Source organism: Erigeron canadensis, chromosome 6, assembly GCF_010389155.1.
Source record: "Erigeron canadensis isolate Cc75 chromosome 6, C_canadensis_v1, whole genome shotgun sequence".
Lineage (NCBI taxonomy): Eukaryota > Viridiplantae > Streptophyta > Magnoliopsida > Asterales > Asteraceae > Erigeron > Erigeron canadensis.
This window is the reverse complement of record NC_057766.1, coordinates 2,619,504-2,631,858: the sequence shown is the minus strand read 5'-3', so window position 1 is coordinate 2,631,858 and position 12,355 is coordinate 2,619,504. Positions and strand designations below refer to the sequence as shown.

The following is a 12,355-nucleotide window of genomic DNA, read 5'->3' as shown; positions in this document are numbered from 1 at the left end:
AACAATTTGTATGCCCACTTGCTACACTTAGGGCCCACATACATGAACACGGGTTTAGCTCCACCTACACAACGTGGAGGTTTCACGGGGAACAATTTATCCCGCCAGCAGCACATGACAATCTTCGCCAAACAACTGATGAGTTGCATAATTTGCTAGATGATGTTCGTCATGATGAGCCAACTGAACACAACAAAGATACCAATAAGCCAACTGAAGGCCCGAGTAATCCAAGTGACAAAGCTGGTGAATTGAATAAGGTAACTGACCCCAAGCCGCACCCTGATTGTAGGATGACTACGCGAGAGTTTCTGGCAAAGCTGAATCACATAAAGGTCACACAAAATGGACTGATCATTCAGTTGACCAATTGCTAGATTATCTTAATGTTGTACTTCCGGATGCTAACTTCCCGACTTCCCGTAATAGCAGACAAAAGCACCCTATGAAGCCTTGATCTGAGCAGGTATTAGTGTTTTCCATCCCCCTACCCCCCCTCTCTTCCTTTGCAGACACTGGCATCGATTAGGCTTTTGTTAAACTTTATGCCATCAACTTCCAAACTATCGTTTTATTTTGGTTTGTAACTATGTTTGAATTTGTTTGATATTGTGCCGTATGAATTTGTAAGGTGGTGTTTTAATTTTTAAGACGTTGTGTTGTTGATGTTATGGGAAACAATAGGTTTACAGCTTTTGGTATATAAGTATATGAGTCGCCTCATATACTCATTTATCTTTAATGTTCAAGTTTTATACGTCGCCTCATATAACCAAGTGTCGCCTCAAATAGTGTATAAGTGTCATCCTTTGGGTGTTCTAGTACGTCTGGACAGAGTTGCCTCAAATACTCATTCTTGACGCCTCATTTATTTTGAGGCACCATTTACCGTTAAGAGGTGATGTTTTAGCTCCCCAAAACCTTTTTTTTTTTTTTTTTTATGTAGTTAGAGTAATCCCATTTTTGGGGAGCTACAATTTTCAGCGCGTTCTGAAGGAATCGGTGTCCTAAATTAGGCTAAAAATGCTATAACTCCATGATTAACATAAAGTGAGTAATTAGATATCCAAATTTATTTGATTCACAGTAGAATCTAAATGATAAGGAATCGGTTTACGTATCTTATCATAAGACAGTACATTAGTACTGAAACAAATTTGGGAAAAGTCGAATAAAATGATAAAAGCTCAAGTTCACTGTAAAAATGGCAGGCATGACTTGACAATTTAAAGCTACTAAAAATTTGTCTAAAAACTCATACATATTCATGTCATAGGCTGAATATTAAGTTACCAAACCCATATGGCGACAAAAGCTTTTCTTTATGCACCTCAAGGTACAGCAGTTGTCAAGATCAGCCCATCTGATCTGAAACCACGACCCCTACCACGGGTTATCCTTTCACGTCTACGCCCTGCAAAAGTCATCAAAATATTGTATAATAGAGAGCAGTAAGACCAAAAACAGGTCAGTTCATTTATCCACACGTAAGGTTAACCGGACCCACTAGAGTTGGGAACTTCAACCTATTTATCAAGACGTGTACTGGTAAATCCAAATAAGTTTAATTAGCAATGGAACAGGTGCTTGAACGTTGCTGAAGCCTGAAGGTGTGTGTATAAATTATAATGGAATCCAATACAATTTTTGCACCCATGCATTGATTTTTTTTATATTATACCTAAGACAAGAATACGAATGGAAGGTCAACCCAATAGGACCCATTCAACTAGCACTTGAGTTGCCTGTTTGACTCACTGCTCAACCCACAGCCGCCTCCAGGACCTAAAATGTTATCTTACACATCAAACCTGCAACCTACAAGAGTAACTATTAACGTATGATTTAGTCCAATGAAGTTCAATTTTAGGTGATTTCTTAGGCGTTGATAAGCATACAATCCTCAAAAAACAAACAAAAAGACATTACATTTATGTTGCAACTAGTACAACATTACCCATTATATTAGTGCTATATCGGTTGATAATGGAAAGTGTTAACATTATGTACATTACTAATGTAGTTAAAGAAACAAGTTTTTAGCTGTAGAACCACATCAAAAATGAAGTTAGCAAACACTTGTCTGAAGCTTTGATAGAACAGAGAACAACATTGACATTCTAATATTCTGATCAAGATGATCCCATTACACAACTTATGAGAAATCCAATCATTTCTCCTCTGAAATGCAGTTTTCCACATCCAATACATCCGAAACTAGCTTTGCTTATGCATTTCTACTCATAAGCAGAAAATCACAGATCCAGAATCTTATCTCTAACCGAAATCACAGATAAGGCGATTTGGGTAATATGTCAACCAGGTTCAGGCCACAAATGAGTGATTCCGGGCTCATTTAGAATTGGGCTGACCCACAAACACTTCTTAACCTTTTTTATGTATAAATTAAATTAGATCACAAAAACTGTATGACTATAATGATCATCAGAAATTTCTAATAAAAAGCGAGGCATCAGGGTAGATGCACTATAAATAATAGGTTATATAAGATCACATGCTTTTGCCTACATTTTCTAATTTTATATGTATTTATCCATTTGAAGTAAAACATAACCCATATCGGCCCATTCAGTCTTAATTAAACCTCTAAAATGTCAGAACTGAAACATGATTTACATAGAAATAAAATGTCCTCCGATAAGTTTATTAGTTCTGTATGTTCAAAAATATGAGTTGAAAATATGTATAGCTTAAAATATTGTGGTTAGTTTCTTACCCATGCTTTGAAACACCAATTTATGGTTCATTACTAAATCATAATAGATATATTCTAGCAAAACATAAGGAAATTGACACTTTCATAAAAAAGATAATATTTATTTCATACATTAATCCCTTGTTTAGGGAGCTACAATGTTCGACAGGTTCTGTCAAGAATCAGTATTCTAAATTATGCCAAAAATACTAGAACTCCATAGCTAAAATGGAGTGAATAATTAGATATCCAAATTCACGTGATTTACAGTAGATTCTGAATAATAAGCTAGTACTGAAACAAATTTAATAGAAATCAAATCTAGGCTCAAAACGATATAACTAAGGTCCAAAAGTTTGGTCAAAGTTTGTTAAATCGTGCAGCCATTGAGATCTTTCCATTAGCTAGTTGCAGACATGTAACTTCTCCCAGACCAAAGATCACACGTATTTTTCCACACAATTTGTGTAACACCTGTGAGTTTTGACTTATTGAATATGCGATTAATTGCAAATTAAGGAGGAATATCGATACTTGAGAACTTATGTGATTAATAAAAGTCGAATTAATTTTATGAGACTTAGTGTAATTTGAGATATTTAACATTTACGTGTTTAGTCCGGGTTTTGCTTGGTAATTAGCTAGTAGATATGGTGGTGTAAGAGTTTTGTGAGTGTGTGTGTGTTGGACCTTAATCCCCTCCCCCTTCTCTCCTTAATACCCTCCCTCTTCATTTCTTCTCTCCTTAACCCCCTCCCCCTTTTCTCATTTCTGACACACTCACTCTCACTCTATCTTAAGGCTTTAGTCAACATCAAAAGTGTTATAAATTTGTTAAATAATAATCTTTCCCTTCAAAACTTCAAGATTTGTGGGTATAATCAAGTGTTCATCTCCATTAAAGCTCCAAATTCGGATTTGAAGCTTCGGGTTGATTTGGTAAGTGTTTCTTCACTTATAATATCCTTGTATGTCGTTTACCATGTTTCTTGGTTGGATCTATACACACTTGGTCTTGTTGGTTGTCAAAATCGAGTTTTGGTTATCTAGGGTTTTTGGGTTGGATTTTGGGTTTGATTTGAGTTGGATTTGTGTTTTGGAAAGGATTTGATGATGGGTTTTATCCAAAATATGTTGGTAACATGTTTCCTAGCTTCAAAATGGTCTATAGATGGTCAAAAATGAGTTTGGAAGTGATTTGGATGTGTTTGGGGCCGTGTATGTGTTCATGGGAGTTTCTTGGTGTTGTTGACCTATAGGTGGCATCACATACGCCCATTTTGGTGTCCCAGATGCCAGACGCTGCTCTCTATCTTCCTCTTTGAGTCTTTACACTAGCTCCACCGGAATTACGCTACACAAAACGCTGTAACTGCCATTTCTGGGCCACCATCTCTAACGGGGGTTCGTAGCGTCCCAGACACAGGGCCAAATCTTTTGGTCGTCTCTTACGGTGATCAGGGGCGTACGAGACGCCCCTCTCCATTTGCTGTTTTCCTGTTTTATCTTTTTTTGAGCTTATTGACCGTCCATGATCCTTGGGTCGAGCCATACCTTCTTGTACACCTTCTTTTGGTCTCATTGGTGTCAATTCAAGTCTCTAGAGTCGACCAAGGTTTGGGAGTCATGTCTAGAACAAAGTGAGAACCTTAACGTGTATTGTGATGCTTATATGGTTAGGTTGTGGACTTTTGGCGATCGTTGAACGTTTAGATCTTGATGATATTGTATTTTTGCTTGAGCCTAGGTGAGTTCGTAGCCCCTACTATTTGCATGCTTTTGGGGTGGAAAGATACTCATTATGTGCTAATGTGCTATGTTGTAGATTATACTTTTAGTATTTATGTGCATATGTTTTCGTGTTACTACATGTTTATAGGTAGACATGTATCTTGGTAGTAATAGTATGAACGTTGTTGAACATATAAGATTGTTGTGGCTTGTGTTAGGATGACCTTTTGATGTGGATTATCATACTTTGATGGACTTATACGATTAGAGTCTGGTACATGTATGTTTAATGGGCGTTGGTTGGGTGGAGGGAAAGCGGCTAGTATCAATCGTATACAAACCCTGCCATTACCCAAAGAGCATATCAGTACCGAGGTTCGATTGTGATTTATTTGTGGTGATCTTAATGGAATTTTTTTTTGAAACGGTCGTTTTTCAAGGGTGTTTTCTCAAACAAGTTTTCGAAAAAAAAATAATTGTGAAAGTGGGTAAAACGGTAGTGGCTTCGAAAGTGATATTCGCAAACCCGGTTTCAGAAAAAGCAATTTGAAACCGGTACTCCCATTACCGGTTTCAGACTTTGTACGACTATTGCAGGTGCACAGTGACAATGTGACAACGCAGGGTACCATGCATTGACTAGCTACAGAGAACAAATAACTATAAAACTTTATCAGTATATATATATATATATATATATATATATATATATATATATATATTTTAAAACAAAACTTATGGCTTCTTCATCATCATCTGAACCATCATCACCTCCTAGAATAACATTTCATGCATTGAAAGCGCAATGTAAAGAGGATATAGACGACGGGTATGAACTTTACCACAAAATTAATGATTGTAAGCTTCTCATGGAACACAGAAAGGTCGAACATAAGAAGAAAATAAAAGGAATAAGGAAAATTGGCAGTGGAATCATTATAAGTGAAGAAATGCATAGCGAATATATTTAGTCTACATTACTATGCATCAATGAAATAACTTTTGAACATGAGAAATTGTTAAAGTTGATTGACAAAAAGATCGACTACGCGACATATTGTAAATTGCTAGCTCAAGACGGTTTCCGTTAGAAATTTATGTAATAATTTGAATATGTACTATTTTTATCTAAGTTTTATATCGTTATTTTGAATATGTATTATTTTGGTTTAAGTTTTATATCGCCGTTGTTGTTTTTTATAAAATATCAATTCAAAAACATTATAAAAAAACTTAATAATCATCTTATTAACAAACAGATATTTATTAATAAATAAAAACATTAAAAAAAATACATAATACAACCTATCTAACACCCCCCGTTCCACATCCTCGTCGGCCACGACGAACTCTGCGAGTTCTTCGCGGCGACACATGTTGTTCTTCTACTTCTTCTTGTTCTTCTTCTCCTTCGTCATTTCCCAGATTTGTAACCGGGTGTTGAGAAGAACATGGAAAAGGAGATAAGTTCTGCATCGGAAAAAGAGAGAAGTTTCTTGCCGGTTGACCACCGTATGAGAAATCAGGTGCAAAATAATTTTGGGAGACATCGGACAGATTAAGTTATGGTGCATTCGGGGTAAAATAACCCGGGTTTTGGGAGGTACCCGTGAAAAAGTGATGACCTGGGAACATTTGTTGGGTGCCAAAGGATGAGGCACCAGCATATGAATTACTCGGTTGGTAATTTTGAAAACCCGAATTTAGTGGCGGCCTAAACATATGTTGGGTATTTAAACTGGAAGGACCAGCACCCCAATTGGAAGGACCTACACCCGAACTCGAATGACCAGCACCTTGATCACGTTGGAAGGGAGGCATTTGAAATTGCCGTGACTCAGGAAACTGAAAATTTTGGGACGTATAATCCATACGTTCTTCCTGATGACTAAAAGAAAATACCTCCATCGGTATTGTTAGAAAGTCCCTAAACAACTGACTTATCTGCGGATTTGCTACTTGATGCAGACGAGCCCGCTGGTCAACCTGCAACAATCCTTCATGCTGCGCACATTCAAAATTAGTAACAATTTAATATTTATTAGTATAAACTTTTATTTAAAATAAATATACTTATAAACAATTGTTGATTAGACCCCCAGGCTGGGTATTGACCTGGAGGCTGGGCCTGATCAGGTTTACCGACTACTAAGACGGTATGATCAAGATACCACTGCATATAGTTGTTCGTAGTGGTGGTCCCTGACTCTCCTTGGTGGAGCCGTTGGTGTCCGTTCTCCTACTAGTTAATGTAGTTGGCATGTTTTACACCCCATTCAACCACAACAGGTCTCCCTTTCCGGATTTTAAAAAGGTCACTATCTCCTTTGGTTCCAACAAACCAAAATTAGATGGAATGGTTTGTATGATGCCAGACTGTCTAGCAACTCTATATGCTAGATGAACCTCCACCTCATCCCAATGGATCAAGGGACCCATATATCTCCAAATGCGTCAGCCGGACCTACAACTCAGGGGGAGTATGTTGATGAACTCTTCATACGGAGTCCATTTGAACTGTGTCATAAAAAGTTTAAATTATTTTAACTAAAGTATAAAAAATATTATACGCATTAAAATATATTAATTTTATACCTGCGCATTCGTGAGCGCATTGAAAAAAGACCGGTATACAGTAAGAACATGTGCCAGTGTGTCAACATTTGAGTGGTCTTCGTGCCACCTGTTTGCTAAGCAGAAGCGAAAACCATACGATTCCTCGTCTTTGCGTGGCGTGACGCGTGGGGCAATCCCTGGCATTCTTTCCCACGCCCAATACTGGAGCAACAACAAAGGCCCATCAATGCCCTTTCTTAAAGGCCCAGTTCCCTTAGACAGGTTTCTATACAAACATGCAAGATTTCGACCTGCTTTGCGCAGGTCTCCTAGGTTCTTCACCAAATTGAGGCTAGCATCATAGGTGTTAGGATCAAGAAAAATCTCCGAACCAATCAAACCTAGAAGAATCCTTCTAGCCATGAATAGGCATAACTGATCATCTCGGTTGTCGGTCGGCGTAAAAACAATGCTCGCAGCTAAGGTGTGAAATTTGATACAACCGTTTTTCAAGTTATCGTGATCTGTTTCATCTATAGGGAAAAAACTCAGATACTCCATACACAGAATGTTCCAAGAATCAACATTGTGGGTTTCTAAAATCCACTCACCAGTCACCGCTGGTCCCTCTATGGGTAAACCCCATATCACCTGCACATCTTGCAAAGTGACAGTTGTTTCACCAAGAGGAAAGTGAAACGTGTTGGTTTCTGGACGCCATCTCTCTACCAACGCGTTAATCAAGTGATGATCAAGTTTGTTAATCACCGACGTGAAGAGTTGGTAAAACCCAGCATCCCTTATATGCTCAAGGACTTTCTTCGACATACCATTCTTCATTATTCCAGCCAGCCCTCCGTCACCTTTTCTACATCTTGGAAATGTTACTTCACGCTCATGGAAAATGTTGCATGCACAATGCGTATCTGAAGCTTGTAATCACAACAACTATGGGTTTCTTGGTACACAACTAACATTAAGAGAGGCCATTTTAATTTTGAAAATACCGGAAAAGTTTATGATTATTTGAGTGAGTGATTATTGCTTATGAAAATATAATTGTTTTAGCTTGACTATCTAATCAAAAATATGTATCTATATATACTACGTAAACTGATGATAAAGGTTTTGTTGCATGGTACTTATGTCACGTAATGCGAACCCAGAAATGGGAAGACCGGTTTCGCAATGTGTAGTCCCATCAAGTCACATTCCAAGCCTGCATGCTCACTGTTTGTACTGTTGCTCTGCAAAAGGTGGTACGAATTTGGAAACCAGTATTGGGACAACAGGGTTCAATGTCCTTTTCCTGAAACCGGTATTGCGAATACCACTTTCGAGCCAAAAAAACGAAACCGGTAGTGCCGCTACCGGTTTACCCACTTCCACAAAAAAAAAAAATTCGAAAACTTGTTTGACAAAACACCCTTCAAAAACGACCGTTTCATAAAAAATTCGATCTTGATGCTTGGGACGCGTTCCCATTATTATTTATGCGATACTTGATTCTTGGGCTTAGTTCCCATAGTGATTCTTAGTTGGGTTGTATTCCCACTAAGATACTAGAAATGCTAATTACGTGCCCTCAAGGGTACAATCTTCTAGAACATGTAAAGGATTCTACGTGGTTTTTTTCTTTTGATATATATCTTATAATGGTTTCATGTCCTTGTGTGATCTTGATGTTGATAGATGTTGTATGACGATCATTGTGGTTGTGATTTAGACATTTGATGTGTTATATGGTATGATTATTGTGATTTTGGGTGTAGCTTTCGGATGAGCAACTTGTCATATTCCAGTGTGGTGGAATATCTCCCGGTGCGGGAAGTCTGTTGCTCAGCTATTCCATATTCACTTATCTATGTATGTAAATATGTAATTGTGTATATAGGTGTATATAAACTAGTATCGAATCTATGGCTCAATTTGAAACTATGTGATCCTACGAACTCACCAACCTAGTGTTGGCATTTTTGAGTATCTTTTGAGGTATACAAGAAATCGCTTGTAAGATAGGAGTTGAGGCCTATAGTTGGACTTCAGGGATATTTGGTTGCATTGTAGATCTTTAGACTGGGCACGATGCCTCGGCTTGTTTTACCTTGTAGGGAATTCTTATTGCTGTATTCTTGACTTGTGTATGTCAACTTGTAGCTTCATATGGAAATCATGTAGTTTCTCTGAGTAAAATCCATTTGCAAGCTTGTTTCAGTTGCATCTCACATTTCCGTCACTGGTGGGGTGTTACAGTTTGCCTTGTTGCCACTGTTTGTCTCTCGGTAGTTGTTTAATCTGTTCAGTACTCAACCTACTCTGGGCCCTTATCAAGAACCACAAACCAGTCTCTTGTCTATCTAAGATGAAAACCATAAACCTTTGCAATGTACACAGTATAAGTTCTAACTACTCAATTTAAAACAGAAAGAAGAAAAAATTCAAGTGTGTTTAAAGTAATACTTTTTGAAAAGAACTTGATGATACCTTAGAAGTATCTGTTGGCCACTCCTCATTGTATGCAAGCAAATCTTCATTCTTCTGTAGCATCCAGGCTTCAGGATCTCATTTATAAAGAAATCTTAAGCATTAGTTGGCTGTCCACTTCACTTTCGGGCAGAAACAGTTATTAATGTCATTCAAGTTATCTTGCTCCAGACCATAAAATCCTCGTGTAAACAAGGACACGCATACGCATAAGAATTCGCTAGTTTTTTTTTTTTTACCAATTATGGCTGTAACTGTTGATTGTAGACATAAGTTTCTTTGAGTAACATGGGGGTCGGTGCAAGTACTACTTCCGATAAACTTTTTTCACCAATAATCCCCACACGAACATGACCCATCTTTGAAGTGATGAAAACGATTCGTATCTCTTACAAATATTTCTCTCTGTTCAAACTTAGATATAAACTTTATAACATCATGACAATCCCCACAGATTCTGAGGTTTTTAATCACTTGAATAGTAGACCCTTGAGAAGTATTTAAAATCCCGAGTACCACTGCTAATTTTTCACTATGCCCACACAAAATATGTTCCTTTTCCTGATCTTCAACATCTTGCAATACAAATGAAGTGACTGGCAAGCATCCTGCTTTCTTCATTTCCATAACCAAATTATCCATCTTTTCTGATATTTCCGCCATTTGTGGGTGAGATCTATCACCTGCTAAAAGCATGTGCACCTTGTTCTTAATCTCAATCCAACTACATCCAGGATTCTTCCTCATACCCATGGATTTCATCAAGTCCCTAACTCTATCTACTTCTTTCCATAATCCTTTATTTGCATAAATGTTGGATAACAAAACATAATTCCCAGGGTTATTAGGTTCTAATTCAAATAGTTTATTTGCAGCCACTTCTGCTAGATTCACATTACCATGAACTCTACACGAACTAAGTAAAGCTCCCCAAACACAGGCGTCGGGCTCAAATGGCATTTGTTCAATGGTGGAATACGCTTCTTTAAGCTTCCCTGCACGGCTAAGAAGCGTAACCAAACATGCATAATGCTCGACTCTCGGTTTCATTCCATACTCTTTTGTCATTTTGTTAAAGAAACGTTCACCTTGCTCCGTGAAACCACTATGACTACAAGCAGATAATAGTGAAGTGAAAGTAATAAAGTCGGGTTTTTGATCACTTTGTTCCATCAAACGGAATATTTTTATAACTTCATTGGCATTTCCATGCATTGCATACCCTCCCATAATTGCATTCCAACAAACTATGTTACGAACTGGCATCCTATCGAAACAAATCCGAGCAAATTTTATCCTTCCACAATTAGCATACATGTCTATCAAAGCACTTCCTACATAAACGTTATTTAATATTCCAGTCCTAAGAGAGAAACCATGTGCTGATTTCCCGTGCATTAATGCAGCAATGTTTCCACAAGCAGGAAGCAAGCATGGGATGGTTACAGCATTTGGTTTAACCCCAGAAACTTGCATTTCCCTAAATAGCTCCAGTGCTTCCATATCTTTTCCATGTTGTGAGCAGCAAGCTATGATAGATGTCCAAGACACAACATTCAATTCCAATTCTTTTTTCCGTAACTCCTTAAACTTTGCCAATGCGTCCTCAGTTAAACCGTTCCTAGCAAACCCTGAAATCAAAGCGTTACAAGCACCGACATCTTTAAAACACATTTCATCAAAAACCCGAGACATTTCCACTGTAGATGAACATTTCCCATACATATCAATTAATGCACTCACAACACATTTATCCGATAAAAGAGCCACCTTAAACACATATCCATGTATCTGAACACCAAGTAACAAATCCCCCAAATCTCCAACAGAAGGTACTATACTAGAAACCGTCATCCCATCTGGCTTAAAACCACACAAACACATTTCTTGAAAAACCATCACCGCCTCCAAACAATTTCCACTCTGATTAAACCCTGCAACCAACCCATTCCACGTAACCAAATTCGGCTCAACCCCAAACTCTCTCATCTTACCAAACACCATCTTAGCTTCATTCACACACCCTTGTCGCGCATACCCAGAAACCAAAGCGCTACAAGACACAACATCTGGTTCAGACATTTCATCAAACACCTTACGCGCATCCCACAACCGACAACATTTAACATAAAAATGCAACAAAGAAGACAAAACAAACGAATCTTGAAAAAACCCATTAATCACGCAATACCCATGAATCATTTTCCCATTTTTTGTATCGCGTAACGCCGTACACGATTTTATAACTGAAGGAATGATATGGGTATCGGGTAATAGCCCAAAAGATAACATTTTCGACAACAAAAAAATGATTTCATGATGATTAGTGTTTTCACAATTGTGATTTTTGTGTTTGGAATAAGAGTGAATGAGAGTGGAGAATGAGAAAACGTCTGGAAATTGGATGGTATTTAAAAGATTTCTGGCTTCGGTGAAACGGAGGTTATTGGCGTAAAGAGAAAGGAGTTTCGTGGCGAATTGGTTGTCGAAAAAAAAGCCGGTTCGGAGGAAATAGGCGTGCGATTGGCGCGTGAGAGAAAGAGAATTCGTGGTTTGAAGAAGATGAAGAGCAGCTGCTGCTTGCCTTGACATTGTTTGTAGTTTGATTTTTGCTGGTTTTATGGCTGCCGCCCTTTTCAGGGCATTTGAAAATGTATCGTTTAAATAGAATGGATTTTAATTTCTTTTTCCTTTTTTTAAGCTAAATTTTTGTTAGAAAACATAATCCGGCTTCTTGATGAGTTTCTTTTTTATTTTATCAGCAACGGTGGTCATAGTGCCGACGATGTGATGATGGTGACGATTGTTGGTGGTAGATACAACATCGAGTGATATAGATAATTGATGTAAAATGTTGGTGTACAGATC

At 37.8% G+C, this 12,355-nt stretch overlaps 1 protein-coding gene across 2 annotated transcripts; it reads right to left on the bottom strand.

Annotated features, from left to right (window-relative positions):
- Window positions 1-1,167: 1,167 nt before the first annotated feature.
- LOC122605538 (pentatricopeptide repeat-containing protein At1g20230) lies at window positions 1,168-12,102 on the bottom strand. 2 transcript variants are annotated; one of them, XM_043778495.1, is made up of 2 exons: window positions 9,488-12,102; window positions 1,168-1,414 (listed from the first exon to the last, which is right to left on the bottom strand). In XM_043778495.1, the coding sequence occupies exon 1, from the start codon at window positions 12,077-12,079 to the stop codon at window positions 9,815-9,817; it is 2,265 nt and encodes a 754-aa protein (XP_043634430.1). In that variant the 5' UTR covers window positions 12,080-12,102; the 3' UTR covers window positions 1,168-1,414; window positions 9,488-9,814. The 2 variants fall into 2 exon arrangements, with proteins under 2 accessions (XP_043634430.1, XP_043634429.1); XM_043778494.1 differs by lacking the exon at window positions 1,168-1,414 and adding an exon at window positions 1,775-1,818.
- Window positions 12,103-12,355: the final 253 nt, after the last annotated feature.